This window comes from Carcharhinus amblyrhynchos, chromosome 11, assembly GCF_965287045.1.
Source record: "Carcharhinus amblyrhynchos chromosome 11, sCarAmb.v2.hapA, whole genome shotgun sequence".
Classification (NCBI taxonomy): Eukaryota; Metazoa; Chordata; class Chondrichthyes; order Carcharhiniformes; family Carcharhinidae; genus Carcharhinus; species Carcharhinus amblyrhynchos.
In genome coordinates, this window is record NC_137334.1 from 56,553,183 (window position 1) to 56,569,252 (window position 16,070).

Sequence of the window (16,070 nt, forward strand, 5' to 3'; positions counted from 1 at the left end):
ATCAACTTCAGGGTTCATGGATACGTTCAGAAACGTTTCTGTCAACTGAGGTACCAAACAGACGTGAAATGGAATCATTTCGGATGTTTTATTGCTGCACAATGTGCAGGCAGAGAATGTGCAGAAGGCGAAGTTTGCACTGCCTTCAAAATTATTTTCAGATAGTTACCTGACAAATATGGAAATAGTGAGGAGAGTGTTTTGCCGTTAACTGAATCGGACGCGGTTTAATTCCAATCCCCATCACATTTTTTTAAAAAGGGGACACAGCGTAAAACGCAAATGACTTCTCATGCAAAGCCCTATCCTAATGAGGGCTGTCTTGAGCCGCCGTCTCCCCAGCATTTTCCCTGGACAAATCCAGGTTCACTCGATCCGTAATGCCTTTGATGCTCTATAAATAGCCATTGCAACGAGATTGTCTACGTGCAGCCAGAGGTTCTCTCATGCCTGCTACGCAGGGGCTGACGAAAGCTCTGTGTGGGTGCGTCTGTCAGTCACACTCAGCCGCAAAATGCAAAGAGGGATTTTAAATAAAGAAACAAAACAGCCAATGCAACCGGGATATCAGCGTTGCAGACACCCAGTACCCTCCTCCCCCCCAGAGCAGCCCAGCACAGAAGCAGGGTCAACCTTCCGACTACAATGCCCACGGTCCCCGCCCCCTCCCCACATCGCCCCGCCCCACTGCTACCTGATTGGTGGACAGCTCAGCCCCACCGCTCCTATTGGCCGAGGGGGCTGATCTCGTGCCCGCAGGCGCGCTGTGATTGGTCGCTGGGCTCGGTGTTACCTGATACGAATATCAAGCAGCGAGACAGAGCGGCTGGCGCGGCACAGGTAGCAGCAACGGAGTGAGGCATGGACACCAAGGAGCAGGGAGCCCAAATGGAGCCATTGTTACCCACGGTAAGGCGTTTCAGCCCGTCTTCCGCACAGCAGGTTACATTTCCCTTCATAGAACCCCCCGGTCCTCCGCAGCCGGGGGGTGGTGAAGTTTTCTTTGCTGCTGTCAGACCAGCTGAGTTTCTGCAGCATTTTCTGCTTGTGTTTGTTTTGTGTACAGTGACAGATGACGATACTGTTACTGACGTGCGTTTTTCTTTTTAAGTACAACGATATCTATTTGCCAAACGATGTTGTCGCTTGCAGCGAACATCATGCATTGATTTGAAATCATTCTTTGAGCTGACAGCAAGCATCCGGTGATCGGCTGGGGAGGTGATCTCTAGAAACATCTTGACGGGGTGATGCGAATGCATAGTCGGAGAAATAGTAACATCAATGATGGAGGCGCGGAATATACACCACCCCTACCTCCCCCCCCCCGCGCCTTCCCTCCCCCCCTCCCCGCGCCTTTTCCCCCTCAAGTGTGAATGGCCATTCTCCCTTTTCCATCAAAAGATGTTGGAACATCAGTGAGAAGACTTGGTGGGAGGGAGTGTTAATAAACTGACGCGTTCAGTGCTCTGGATGGCGAGTACGCAAAGTCATGTCAGGCTGGAAAGCTCAGAAATGCACTTGACGCAATTACAGACCGTGAGAAGCAGTTGTTAGCTCGTCGACATTAAACGAAGCCGCTGGGTTGATATTTCTTGGCTATTAACAAGCAGAACCAAATACTCTGATTGCAAATGCAAATGAATATTGAGTGCAGAAAGACGAATGGTTAGCTAGAGCTGTGTCACAGTGTAGTACGCCACTTCGAAAGGATTTTATTTAAATTGAAAAACAAATCCTTCAAGATAGACAGTTACAATGTTTATTTTCCCATTTAAGAACCTTCATTCATTCCTTTTTTGCAAACATTAGAAACATCAGAAGAAGACCCCATATCATTTAGATGCCCGGACATTCAATGGCACATTGTATTTTTGGCGTCAGACTTCGTATTAAGATCAATGCTATTAGCCAATTATATTATATCGTGATATTAAAACAAAACACTGCCGAAGCTGGAAATCAGAGATAGAAATAGAAAATGCAGGAAAAACTCACCGAAGAGTCATTAGGACTCGATACGTTAACTCTGTCCAGAATTGGTGCCAGAGCTGCTGAATTATCCCAGCAATTTCTGTTCATTACATCGTGATCAACGTATGTAAAGTTTCCCACCATAAAAGTTTGTAATGCATCTTTACTTTAAAGATAAAACTGTCAAGATCAATGTATGTCTAACTTTTTGGAATTACCCGTCCCACTTGAGTGTTAAATTTATAGTGAATTTGGAAATGCGGATGGAAGTTTAAATTTATAGCAGTTTTTATAAATGGGTAAATCTGGAACACTAGCCAAAATGGATTTGCTCATGACCAAATGATGTGGTAGCTACTTTAATCTAGCAAAGCTGTGTTTTTTTTTACATGGAATTGAAGGATTTTCATTATCAAGGCATTACTGATGTGTATGAAGCTGAACTGCTTTGCCAAGCATACCTGTGTCTTGTGCATTGATGCTCAGTTTTCCTGTTAGTTAAATATTTGTGTTGCATTAATTTTAATTATTATATAATGGAATTATCAACTTTTACAATATAGAAGGAAGCCATTTTGTCTGTGCTCACCCACTGAGGAATGATCTATTTAGTTTAATGCCCCTGCACTTTGCCTGTTTTTACATCAATCAAATGCATCAAAGTTGTGAAAATCATCAACTAATTTAATCTTTAACTTTCTTTATGCCAATGATAAGATGCTCAGTTCCTTACAGAAAAAGCCTGATCCTTTTTCTTATCCTCTCCATGTCCTTGACATTCCTCCCAAAGTAGGGCATCTAAAACTGGACACAATACTCAAATTGAATAGCTGAATCAACTATTTGTATAGATGTAGTATTACTCATTTGCTTTTTTATTTAATGCTATTATTTACATAATCTATATTCCATTCACTTTTTTGTTGCTTTATTAATTTGTTCTTTTCTTTAAAAAGATGTGCATCTAAACTTCCAATTCTTTGTGCACTTGTATTCCAGTCGAGGTATTTACTTGGTGTGATCCCTGAAGGTGACATTCATTAGTTCTGTACAAACAGTCCTTGGACTGACAATGCAATTGATTCATGGAAACTGTGGTTATATGACAAAATATTGTAAGTTGGAAGCAACTTCCACATAGAAACAACATTAAGAATGGGGGATTCATTCTGCTGGCAACGAAGACAGCATTTTTACTGGCAAATTGTACCTCATATCCCATGGGACTCGATACATTCAGACCTCTCCTGGCGGGCCAAGCCACTGTTCTCCATAGCTGAAGTCTTCAGACCGAAGGTGCGATAGATTCCATTGTAATCAATGGGTGATCAGCCAGCGAGGCCAAGGCAGGATTTTAACTGGCAAACTGCAGCTTCATTTCCCAGTTTTCAAAAGAGAGTTTTTTTGATTTTTGGCTCCAGTTTGGCCAGGCAGTGCACTGCCAACTGGCCACATTGATTGTTCTCTGGAATGACCTTCTGACCCGGGAGATAAGGCCTGGTGAATGCAGGTTTCACAACTTCCCCGGGCTTGTTCAAAACATATCAAAATTATAAATTATATTTACAATATAATTGTAAATTCTATTGGTGGTGTGGCATCGTAAAGTTGAAACCAATGTTGTAAATTCAAAACTGTGTCAACTTTTAAACGTTGTCAGTGCCATTTTTTGTAACTCAAGGTCTGCCTATAGTAGAATTTGGTTGGTTTAAGATTGATGGCTCTTGTGTTTTGCATTTAATTTTACAATTGGAGGATGCATCTTAAAATTAAACAGATTTTCCATTCACATTTGGGGACAAAAGGAATCTCCTTGAAATATATTTTGAAAATAGTTTTGAACAATTGCATTTTTTTACATGCGTAGTTACAACACTAATCACATTTATACAACACCAGAAGTGGTTGGAATGCTTAAACGCTATTAGGTCCTGCTGTCATCTACTAAACTGCCTGCTCTTCCAGGATCATCCTGTACTGCACAGATAATCTATTTCTTATATTTGCTGCAAACTGACTTCTTAAACTTGTCTTCCCTGTTCCTGCCAACTGCACCTTCAACAAGTCATGGACTTCTGTTTCACTAAGACCGAGACAATCCAATCAGTTGTCTCTGTTGCATTCCTCCCTTCCATTAGTCCATATGGCCAAACTTCTGTTCATGTTCTCCCCTAATCCTGAACCTTATCTAGGATTTTTCCTATCTTCCGTTGTGATCTGTCTGAGTTTGTTTTGCCCAAAAGACACACCTCCTGTTTCTGTGAACTACTAAATTGCTGGTAACCCAACATTCCCATGTTAGTCACAACTGGAAATAGTTCTCACTTCAAATGTTATCCCTCTCTCCTTTAAACCTGTTTTTATCACCTTCTCCTCAGAAAAAAGTCCTCGAACCCCAACATCCTTGCAAACTATTGTTTCATCTCCAACCTCATCCCTTCATCTCCAAAGTCCTTTAAATGTGTTGTCACCTCCAAAATCTGTTCCCATCTTCCTGGAACTCCGTTTTTGAATTCCTCCAGTCGAGTTTCCAATTCTGCAACAGTATTCAAACAGCTGTCATCAAAGTCAAAAATGACATCCCATTGACTATGACTTCCATCTTGTTCACAGCTTAGTATTGCATTTGATTCACAGATGAATTTCTAATCCCTTATTTGTGCCATCACCAAAGACAGTCTGTGTCTTCCTCTTGATTTCACCCCTGTCTCAGATGATATGCTGCTGACACCCTCAAACCTTGGTTAGATTTACAGTCTACTATTTCAACACACTGCTGGCTGATCTCGCACATTCTACCCTTTGTAAACTTGAGGTCATTCTGCTATCCATGCTTTAACTTGCATCCAGTTCTGTTTCCCTATTCTCTGCTGATACGCTCCTGGTAAAGCAACACCTTGATTTTTAAAAAATTCTCATCTTTGTTTTCAAATCCCTCCATGGCATCAACCCATAAAGCATCACAAATCTCCAAGACATCTGCATTCTTCTAATTCTTAACTTTCGTGCATTCTCAATTTTAATTGTTCCACCATTGATTGCAGTTCCTTTAGTTGCCTGGACAGCAAGCTCTGGAATATCCTCCCTACAATTCTCCATCTCTCTGCCTCACTTTTCCTCTTTAAGCTACTCCTTAAAACCTACCTCTTTGATCAAGTGGCAGAAAGATTCAGTTTCAATTCTGGCTTCAAAGAAAGAACAAAGAACAAAAACAGCCTGGGAAACAGGGCCTTTGGCCCAACGAGCCCGCGCTGCCATCTTAACACCACCAGTCCCCCTCTCCACCCATGACCCTTATCTAATGTTTTATGGTCATCCACATTGAGGGAAACTAATTTAGGGACAATTTATTACTGCCAATCAGCCTAATAGCACATCTTTGGGGTGTGGGAGGAAACCGGAGCACCCGGAGAAAACCCACGCAAGCATAGGGAGAATGTGCAAACCCCCACAGACACCGGCCCAAATCCATGTGTCTGCGCAGCATTCAGTGATAGTCGCTGAGCTATTGTCTTGCCCAGTATCTGGTCCAGTTTAAGCACACACTAATGACATGAAGCTCTAGGCCAATCTCGAACAACCAAGAGCAGCCCAAGTACGACCCATCGCGTGTAAGCCCCTCGTTGGACACAAGGCAGACCGACTTAAAACCTGTGAATGAAAAAGAGGAAAAAAAATTATTATTGTACCATATCCATTTACCTCACCAGGGACGCCCCAATGCTAATGACCCTTATTTAAAACAATCTCCTATATCCACCCATCTCCAACCCACTCACGTGCCTGTCTAAGTTACTCTGAAACAACTCTAGCGTGTTGGCCTCCACCACCTTACTTAACAGAGCATTCCATACCCCCACTACCCTCTGTGTGGAAAACCTCCCTCTAATATCTGTGTTATACCTCTCCCCCCTCACCTTAAGCCCATGGCCCCTTGTCCTGTGTGTCTCATCATAGGAAATAGCTTACCTCTGTTTACTCTATCTATACCCTTCATAATTTTATATACCTCTATTAGATCCCCCCTCAGTCGCCGTCTTTCAAGGGAAAAGAGCCCCAATTTATTCAATCTTTCCTCATACCCCAGTCCTTCCATACCAGGCAACATCCTGGTAAACCTCCTCTGCACTCTTTCCAGTGTCTCCACGTCCTTCCGGTAGTAAGGCGACCAGAACTGGACGCAGTACTCTAAATGCGGCCTAACCAACGTTCTGTACAACTGCAACATTAGACTCCTGCTCTTATATTCCTATAAAGGCTAACATACCATAGGCTTTCTTCACCACACTCTCCACTTGCACTGCCACCTTCAAAGACTTGTGCACTTGCACCCCCAGGTCTCGCTGCGATTCTATACTCCTTACGGGCTTACCCTTTATCATATAACTCCCCCTTACATTATTCCGGCCAAAATGCATCACCTCACATTTATCCGGATTAAACTCCATTTGCCATGTATCTGCCCAATATACCAGCCTATCAATATCCCATTGTATTGCCAGACACTGCTCCTCACTGCCCGCCAATCCAGCCATCTTGGTGTCATCAGCAAATTTGCTGATCACACCACCTACTCCCTCTTCCAAATCATTTATATACACAACAAAGAGAAGAGGTCCCAGTACTGAGCCCTGCGGCACACCACTAGTGACAGACCTCCAGCCAGAAAAGGACCCGTCCACTACTACTCTCTGACTCCTCTTTGCAAGCCAGTTCTCTACCCATCTAGATACCTGACCACATATCCCATGAGCGTTAATCTTCTCTACCAACCTACCATTCAGGTCACCGTCTGTGTGGAATTTGCACATTCTCTGTGTGTGTGCGTGAATTTCCTTTGGGTGCTCCAGGTCCCCCCAGAGTCTAAAGATGTGCGGGTTAGGTTGATTGACCATGCTATATTGTCCCTTAATGTAAGGGGGAGTAGCAGGGTAAATACGTGGAGTTACGGGGATAGGGTCTGGATGAGATTGTTGTTGGTGCAGGCTCGATGGGCTGAATGGCCTTTTTCTGCACTATAGAGATTCAGTGATCTGACCTAATATCTCTTCACATGACTCAGTGTCATACTAATACTCCTGTGAAGTGCTTTGATTTGTTTTATTATATTGAAGGTGCTACATAAATATAAGCTCTTCTTACAGTTATACATTTATCTCCCAAGATGCTTTCCTTGGGTAGAAATTACACTGTTCAATAGTTAGAGAGATTAGTTAAGGTGCAGATGAAGAAGTAGGTTTTATGGAGGCATTTAAAGCCAAAATGGTAGCAGTGCTGGAGGAGTTTACCAACAGAATTTCAGAGTATAGGGCCGAAACTTCTGAAAGCTCAGGCATTACAGGTAAAATGAATGGGGTGGGTGCGTATGAAAGTGGAGTGAAGAGTGGAGGATATGTATGTTTGGAGGATGTTGCAGATATAAATTGGGATGAAGCAATAAAGGATTTTTGAATTCTAAATGTGAGTTTTAAATTCACATTTTTGGCAGATTGAAAGTTAATGATGTTTGGCAGGAAGAGGAATGATGAACATGAGAGTCTTCGCATAGGAAATAGGATGTGGGTGACCGAGTTTGGACAAGTTGTAGGGTAGAGCAAAGAGAAAGTTTGAGATGTTGAAGTTCAAGGCAACAAAGAGGACCATGGAAGTTTTAACACCATGAGCATAAAGTGAAATAGTGATGTTGCAGGTATAGAAATAAGTGGACTTAATGATGGATAGGATAAGTTATTTGATTCTCAGTGCAGGTTGAGGCAGGTCGCTGAGGTTACAATCAGTCTGCTTCAATTGAAAATGGTTTTTGGTGGAAGATACAATGTGGCTTCATCCTTATTAATAAATTTGATTTTGTGAAAATGTTTTACTTCTAGTAGAAAATTATGCATTGTGATAACCATTGAGCTTAGAAGCAAAATTTGTAATTTTTAAAGATGTCTTGGAATTGTAATTGTTTTAAGAATGTTTGAAAGGGATTTTTCAGTGTAAAGGGATCAGTTGTATTTTCTTGGATACCAAGGTTCCTTAGGCGGCACGTTCCAAACCCACAACTACTCCCAACTAGAAGGACAAAAGCAGCAGATACCTGGGAACACCACCACCTGGAGATTCCCCTCCAAGTCACTCATTTGGAAATAAATCGCTGTTCCTTTACTGTCACTGGGTCACAATCCTGGAATTCCCTCCATAACAGCACTGTGGGTGTACCTACGTCTCAGGGGCTGCAGTGTTTCAAGAAGACAGATCACCACCACCTTCTGAAGGGCAATAAATGCTGGCCTAGCCAGCCACACCAACATCCCATAAATGAATAAAAGAAAGCAGAAATACTGGTCCTTGTGAGCTGACAATCCTTGACTGGAAGAAATCTCAACAAGAAGAAAGTCCAAACCAGAATCAATGTAGATTGTTGACACAAAGGAGAGCTACAAGCAGAAGAGCTGGAGTTGAAGGCACAATTGCAGTCAAAAAGAGTAAACAGACAGACAGAAAGAGGAATGCACAAAATTCTCATGATGAGAAGAAACAAATTACAGGAATAGTCAGTTTTTCTCTTTTTGTAGAAAAGGCTACAGAAGATCTTGAAGATACTGTGCAAGCTGGCAAAAAGGTCTAAGACCTGAAAAATTGTGAGCAGTTCAGATATGCTAAAGAGCTGGGTGTTTTCCTAAAAGTGACCAAACCGTCAACTGAAGTTTTATTGTTTCAATGTTGTGAAGACATTCTAGAAAACTATGCCATCAGGATTGTTGTGACCTAACTGAGAAAGGATTCATGGAAGTGTATCTTAATGATAGTAACTGCACTCATGAAACTTTGGTGAATGATGGCGAAAGCTGTTGTCAGAAAGGAGTCCTGACCTCCAAAGTGTGTACAGGGAACATCATTTGTAGAATTGTGTAGCTATGTAATTCCACACATAGAATCCCTACAATACAGAAGGAAGCCATTCGGCCCATTAAGCCTGCATCAACAAAAATCCCATATAGGCCCTATCTCCTTAACCTCATGTACTTACCCTCCCATTCCCCATGATTTGGCATAGCCAATCAACCCTCACATCTTTGGAGTGTGGGAGGAAATCAGAACACTCAGTGGAAACCCACACAGACAAGGGGAGAATGTGTAAATTCCACACAGACTATCATCCAAGGCTGGAATTGAACCTGGGTTCCTGCGCTGTGAGGCAACAGTGTCGCCAGGCTTTTCCATGCTAAAGGGGAATGCTTGTGGGTTCTGTAAGACGTATCTTTGTAATATTGGCTATTTAAAGTGAAATTTCCCTTTTTTATTTGCAGCAATATTAGCCTGTTAAATTGTGTGTAATTTATCTTGATTTTGATTCATGTTAAAAGCTATAAGAAATGGAATCTTTGGTAATTTCTTCATTTGGGTTTATTCCATAAATGTGGTTATTTTGCTTTATAGTTCCCCACAGGGGTCATTACATTATGCTTTATAAATTGCAAAGTTGACTAACTTTCTCAGCATTTGATTACTGAAATGGAATTGTTCTTGGTGTACTGAAAATAGTGTGAATAGCTTGGGATATTTTGAGCATGATTCTGCATGTACCCATGCTAGTTGTGATTCCTAATCGAACTACATACACATGTAATGGACATCAATGCCCAAAGGTGAAATAGTAATGTACAGGTGGGAATGGTTTAAGAAATTACATTAATACATGATAGAATGATAGTTGGTGACTTTTAGCAAGACTGTTAAGGGTGACATTTTCGTGATTTATTGTCAGAAGGGAAATGAAAACACGTTTTTTTTCTGTTTAGAATTTAAAATTATGTCACCCAATTTATTGAAGAACTTATTTTTCATATAGCCCTTCTTAGTTTAGTAAGTGCACTACCTGGTGTAGTATTGAGTTGTGCCATTCAAGAAGATCCTTGTTTAGATTAATAAACTGTAATACATTATCAAATTTCAGCCATGGCAGCTGTTGTGGTACTAATATTAACCTTCACATCCATGGGGAGGGAATGGGGTTAGAACCAGCCATGTGTTCTGCTTCTAATCACCATCCATTGATGCCTACTGGAAAATGTGTATATACAGATGTTATGTGATGACAAGAACAGGCTTGTATCTGATCCCTTGAGCAGCACATAGCTTGCACACACTCAGTGAATAGGTTTATAACAAAAATAACCACTTGGTAATGGAAGATTACAGTGCTAATGATATTGTATTGCCAGGATTAAGTGGCTTTAGGATTTGATGGGGAATTTATGTGGAAGGTTGGAAAGACTGTTTCCTGGGAGAAAATAGATGTACAAAACCTTCTAACTATGTGAGTCATCATAAATTAACTCTCTAATAAATTGACTGTAAACTAAAAATGAATTATGAAGTTTTGAGTGGCTTTTAAACATAAATTGTATATGTTCTTTTAAGGCTGCTTGACTGCTGTGTTATAATGGCCCTAATTTTCCAGTTTCCAGATTGTCAAGGGATTGGATGCACAACTAAGGTGCATGTCAAGAATCATGAATTGCTGACCTATGTAAAATTGTCCAGGACGTTTCAACTTCTGATGGGCAATTTCCCTACTTCCTATGACCCTCAGTGAATGTCTCCAATTTGGAATGAGAGCCAGAGGCTTTGGATAGGTCTGATGTACTTACCTAGTAGTTACCCAGGAAATGCCAGATTAAAAGCTAACATCTAGGTCACTAAGCAATTGAACCCCCCTCCCCCACCTACCCACCCAAGCACTCACAGCCCCAGACTTGACCCATCTATCACCCTGACCACCTGACTACCTTCCAGATACTCCTGCCACCTCATCCACTTACTTCAACTACCCTGCCCATTTACCTCATCCATGTATCACCCTATTCATTCATCCACTCATCGGTTCACTAACATTCAAACTGGATGTTTAAACTTATCATATGGCAGTTGGTGGTGTGAAAAGCGGGCATTTCTTGTATTCCCTCTTGATTCGACTCCACTGCGATGGAGCACCCTGCGGGATGCTGTGCACTCCACATTTCTGGTAAAGCCAAACTCAACAGGTCCTAGAAGGAATGTGGTGTATAGATGTGTAGGGGGAATGTTCGAGTGAAGTAGGAATCAGACAATGATTGCCATTCCTGTGAAGACTTGGACCAATAGCATTTCATTCATTTGCTCACTATTGATGTACTTTTTGATGAAATGATTGGATGAATTTGATGTTAGTTTGAATTGAAAAAGTTTGGAGTCCTGGGGAGTAACTGCCACATGATCAATTTATCAGTCATAAAGAAATGCCTATTCAATTTAACATTTCAATGTGGCAACTTAAACAGTGTCAAAAATTTCAAACTTTGTAGGTTTGTAAAATATCTATATTAAATCTATTTGGTATTTTGATTTTTTTCGTAATTCATCGGCAACAGTCGTGGATTTACAAACCAGATTTAAAAAAATTCTGATTTTCTTCAGTCTGTATGATTTTCATAATCTAAACAGCAACATTACACCCGCAAGAATGGCATTTTCAATGATACTGCCCATGTCCTATTCCTTGTGGCCAATTCGAGCTCTATTTCTATTGACTCCTAGAATCAATTAGTTTTCAGTTAAATTTTCTGCTCAGTTTCCTACTATTCTGTTCGTGGATATTTCAGTACCTAATTAGATACTTTTCAAATATAAAAATTGCAATCTTTGTACATATTCATCTCTGTAATTCAGTTTGATGGACCTTTTATGATCTATTAAAATCTATGGTATATTAAATTTTCAGTAATATAAAAGCAAATAATTTGATCTCCAAACGAGTAGATTTGTATGAACATATTCTTTTGACTAAGATTGAATGTAAACTTAAATATTCACGAGTTGTATTTATTGTATGGTAACGGATATTAGATTTGTAGTTCGATAGTATTTTTTAATTGAGTATGTCAATGTATGTTGTTAATGAATGGCAAGTAGTTTTATTTAAAATCATATGACATTGCTCAACTTCAAACATTCAATAAGATAGCTATTAGCTCTTACAAAAAGATGTATTTTATGTTTATTTGTACTTTCAAAAAGCAAAGTAGAATGTTATTGCATGAATTTAAAGGAAATAATTTTATTTCTGCCCCACTGACAAAGTAGTTGCATCAATTAAGATATGACTGTGCGCATTGCGAGAATCTTGATATTAAGAGTTTATTTTGAAATATGATTGATTCCAGGTTGGATGAATTTTGAGGCTTCTTTTTTTTCAACTTTGTAAACCATTTACAAATTCAGTAAGTGCATCTTCAAGATACCCACTAACCACAACAGCCCCACAGCCCTTTAATGTTCCTGGCTGGCGATGGGAATTCTGCCTCTCACCCCGGTGGAAGTCCTGACTCAGAGAACTGTAGTCCCAGAAACATCAGTGACAGCGCTGACCATGACTAAGTCCTGGAATTGAGGACTAGATAAAGGTAAGGGATGGGCGATGTGGAAGAGGGAAAGGACAGTAAGGAAAGGGGAGTGTTGGTGTTAGGCACTCCATGTGGAAAGAGGGCCATTAAGGGCGGTGTCTCCTACCCAACTGAGGCCCAAGCTGGGCTTCCCTTCCCTCATCCCTGAACAACTCCTCTGAGCTCAAACTTGAGGTCTGATGGCATCAGCTCCAAAGTGGCATATAATTGATTACTTAAGGGCCGCAATTGGAATGAAGATAAGCAGGCTGCCCCACCTCACCTAAAATTGTGGACAGGTTGCAGCAAAGTGGGAGGACAGAAGTCAGGTCACCTGGGGGAATTTTACGGCCTCTCCCCACCTATAAACCCATCAGCAGGAGATGTAAAATTCTGTCCTCGTTCAGGACTCCTAGGCGTACAGTTAAAGATACCTCTGGTCCACAAGTGATATTCTGGGAAAAGCTTTGAATTACATATTGAATGGAGGTTGAAGTACTGATTACATAGAACATGGAACACTACAGCACAAACAGGCCCTTCAGCCCACAAGTTGTGCCGATGATATCTATACCCATCAGGCCTATCTATAACCCACAATCCCATTTAATCCCATGTACTCATCCAGAAGTCTCTTAAAAGACCCCAGTGAGTTCGCCTCTACCATCACTGACGGCAGCCGATTCCACTCACTCACCACTATCTGAGTGAAAAACTTACCCCTGACATCTCCTCTGTACCTGCTCCCCAGCACCTTAAACCTGTGTCCTCTCGTAGCGACCATTTCAGCCCTGGGAAATAGCCTCTGAGAATCCACCCTATCTATACCTCTTAACATTTTATATACCTCTATCAGGTCGCCTCTCAATCTTTGTCTCTCCAGAGAGAAGAGACCTAGCTCCCTCAACCTGTCTTCATAAGACATGCCTCCCAATCCAGGCAACATACTTGTAAATCTCTTCTGCTCCCTGTCAATAGCTTCCACATCCTTCTTGTAGTGAGGTGACCAAATTCTTCTGTTTCTTGTGTTGTTATGTTTTATGAATTGATTTCAAATTCAGTATTTAGAGGCATTGCAAATATGAAATCTGATGGATCCTGGAATTGGGAATAGTATTTATTAATTTTATAGGATCAGCATAGTATTCCTGTTCATAGACTACCTCTATGAACTGTTTTAATGATAGTTCTCTGGTTGTAGTGTGGGGACAGTAACCTTTTCCTGCTGAAACTCACTCACATTTATGCAATGTCATGTCTCTCCCAAACAGTCAGTGTCAACAAATGCTCTTCATTCACCCATTCAGCACATACCATTACTCTCAAGCCATGGGTCTCTTCTTATGGCACAAAATATAAGCGAGAGACACTGAATCAGAGGTGGCACTCCAGCTATCTTGCAGGTGACAGCTGCATAGGAGAAGGCACCGGACATCAACAAAGTATCAACATACTTGACCACTGTAGATGAGGAGCTACCAACCATCTGGTGGCAGAATTAAATGAGAGACAGTTACATGGCAAACACCGGTCCCTCGTGGGTACTTAATGTCAATTGCTAGAAATATAGGACCAAATTCATAATAACTGGAAAAGACATTCTAAAATTGACAGTTCTAATTCATTTCTTTATTCTCCCCACAGAACCATAAATCTTGCTGCAGGAGATGGTGCAGGCAGAAAATAATAGCTCCTCAGAGGAGGTTGCTCACTCTGAAGGTGCATTGTCATAGGTGCAGGCCATGTCCCAGCTCAGATACACTTTGGTGGGATTGGTAAGGAAGATGCGTGGGATTTAACCTATTGAATTACACATCAATGTGAGCAAGAGCAAATGGTGGACAGAGACAACCACAAGCCCAAATGGGTGACCTAAGCTTTGATTAGTTAGACGTAAATGTTGAGCCTCAAGGCCCACCAAAGGATGGGATACTCCTGGACTAACAGGAGAGAATGTACAATGTACTGGCAGGTGTTTCAACAATCTGTGTTTACTTACAGAGATTGGAGGAGCCTGTGGCATGATGTCTATGGAAAGAGTGGCCACATGCATAGAGCGTCTAATGCAGCAATCAAATGAATGCATGCAAACCCTCACCAATGACTGCCATTTTTAGTACTTATGATACACTAGCCTTGGCCCCACTGATCTGCAGCAAAGTGCTTTCCAGCTTATTGCTAGCAAGGAAATGTGGCTGGGCTGTAAGAGGGATATTAGTGGAAGAGGATATGGAAGTGAGGATTGAGCTCAAAGTGCTTTCACTTCTCACCTGTTAAAAACAGCCCTACTCCTGTCTCTCAGTTCAATCAGTACCCTACATGATGACAATGACTGAGTCTAAAAGAGAAAACGCTGGAAAATCTCAGCAGGTCTGGCAGCATCTGTAAGGAGAGAAAAGAGCTGACATTTTGAGTCCAGATCACCCTTTCTCAATGGCTGAGTCTGCTCTGCACAGGCACCCTTTTGGCCTCCGAAACCCTGAGAATGTTGTGTGAGAACATCTCTACGTCAAAGCAGGGATCTTATCTGCCTGTCTCTGACCCTGCAGAAGCCATAGTGGTTGTATGATTTAGAAGGGCTGGGAAGAGGAAGAGTAAATATTTTTACTTGTTCAGGCCCTTGGTGTGTTAAGCAATGTTAGAAAGTTAGGCTTATTTAATTTTTGAGCTACAAATGTTATTTGTTTCTCCTGCTTACTTGTGTTGCTCCTTTTTTGTTGCTATCCTGCAAGTGGCTTTTTCAGTTGTGATAATTGGTAAGACAATTATTTACACCAAGCAATGGGGGGTTGTGAAAGGATGCTTGCAGGACTGCTTTGGATTGGAGGAAAGCTGGGTGTTTGGTGTACGTAAGTGACTTTTGCTTGTGGCTGTAAAGTAAGTGGGCTGATGGAACCCAAGTGAACCTCACAATAATGAGGCCATCCTGCAGCAGTAATATGCACCTCTGCTGGTACTTTGACTGAAACATATTCTTCCTTCTATTTCACCGGAAGCATCTGACAAGCCAGTGTGCTTTGTGCCTTGTGCCTCCTGCATGTCCATACCTCACCGTTGTGAAAAGTTGTGCAAAGTGCAGCTCACCATGACCACTGTGGTGCTCTTTCTGTTGCTGGTGCTGGTACTGTAAATGCTCCTTCTCAGCTTGGCCCTCATTTGAGGCCTAGCATAAGTGACACCCATGCTGCTCTGGTAGATCAGAGCTCCAGAATGGACTTCAGATGTGCTAACTTCCAAAGTTGTGAAATTCTTAGCACAAAATACTGTGAGCAATCAGGTATGAAAGTAACTCTGAGGTTTCATTACTTACTGGCATATTTCCCTTTTTGGAAATTTGGCTGTTTGGAAAAGCTGGTGTGGTGTGTTTGTTGCACCATGTTGAGATAAGACGAGCTTCATGGGGTAGCCCTTTTCTTGTATCCTCTTGTGTGTTTGTTTCCAGAAGTACAATGATAAAAACTTTGCAAAATTGCTACCTGCTCAAATCTATAGCTCATGAAGATAGCAGCAGAACAGATCTGGCTTATTTAGTCTTGTTGACACATCTACCCTTCAGACAAGAACAAAAATCGAAATTGTGTTCAGTTTCGTTGCATCATTCAGTGGTTACATAACCAAATTATACAGTAACACATTTTGCAGAAGTGCTATGAGTCACATGTGATGTTTTAATCATTGCTTGGGATA

At 41.4% G+C, this 16,070-nt stretch overlaps 1 protein-coding gene across 3 annotated transcripts in view; it reads left to right on the forward strand.

The window, feature by feature from the left end:
- The first annotated feature begins 824 nt into the window (after positions 1-824).
- Positions 825-16,070, forward strand: part of LOC145350155 (sodium-driven chloride bicarbonate exchanger-like) — a 256,118-nt gene continuing 240,872 nt past the window's right edge. For all 3 annotated transcript variants that reach the window (XM_080199161.1, XM_080199162.1, XM_080199163.1), the window contains exon 1: positions 825-909. In XM_080199161.1, coding sequence (XP_080055287.1) covers positions 862-909 — 48 coding nt within the window. In that variant the 5' untranslated portion in view covers positions 825-861. The remainder of the gene's footprint in view (positions 910-16,070) is intronic.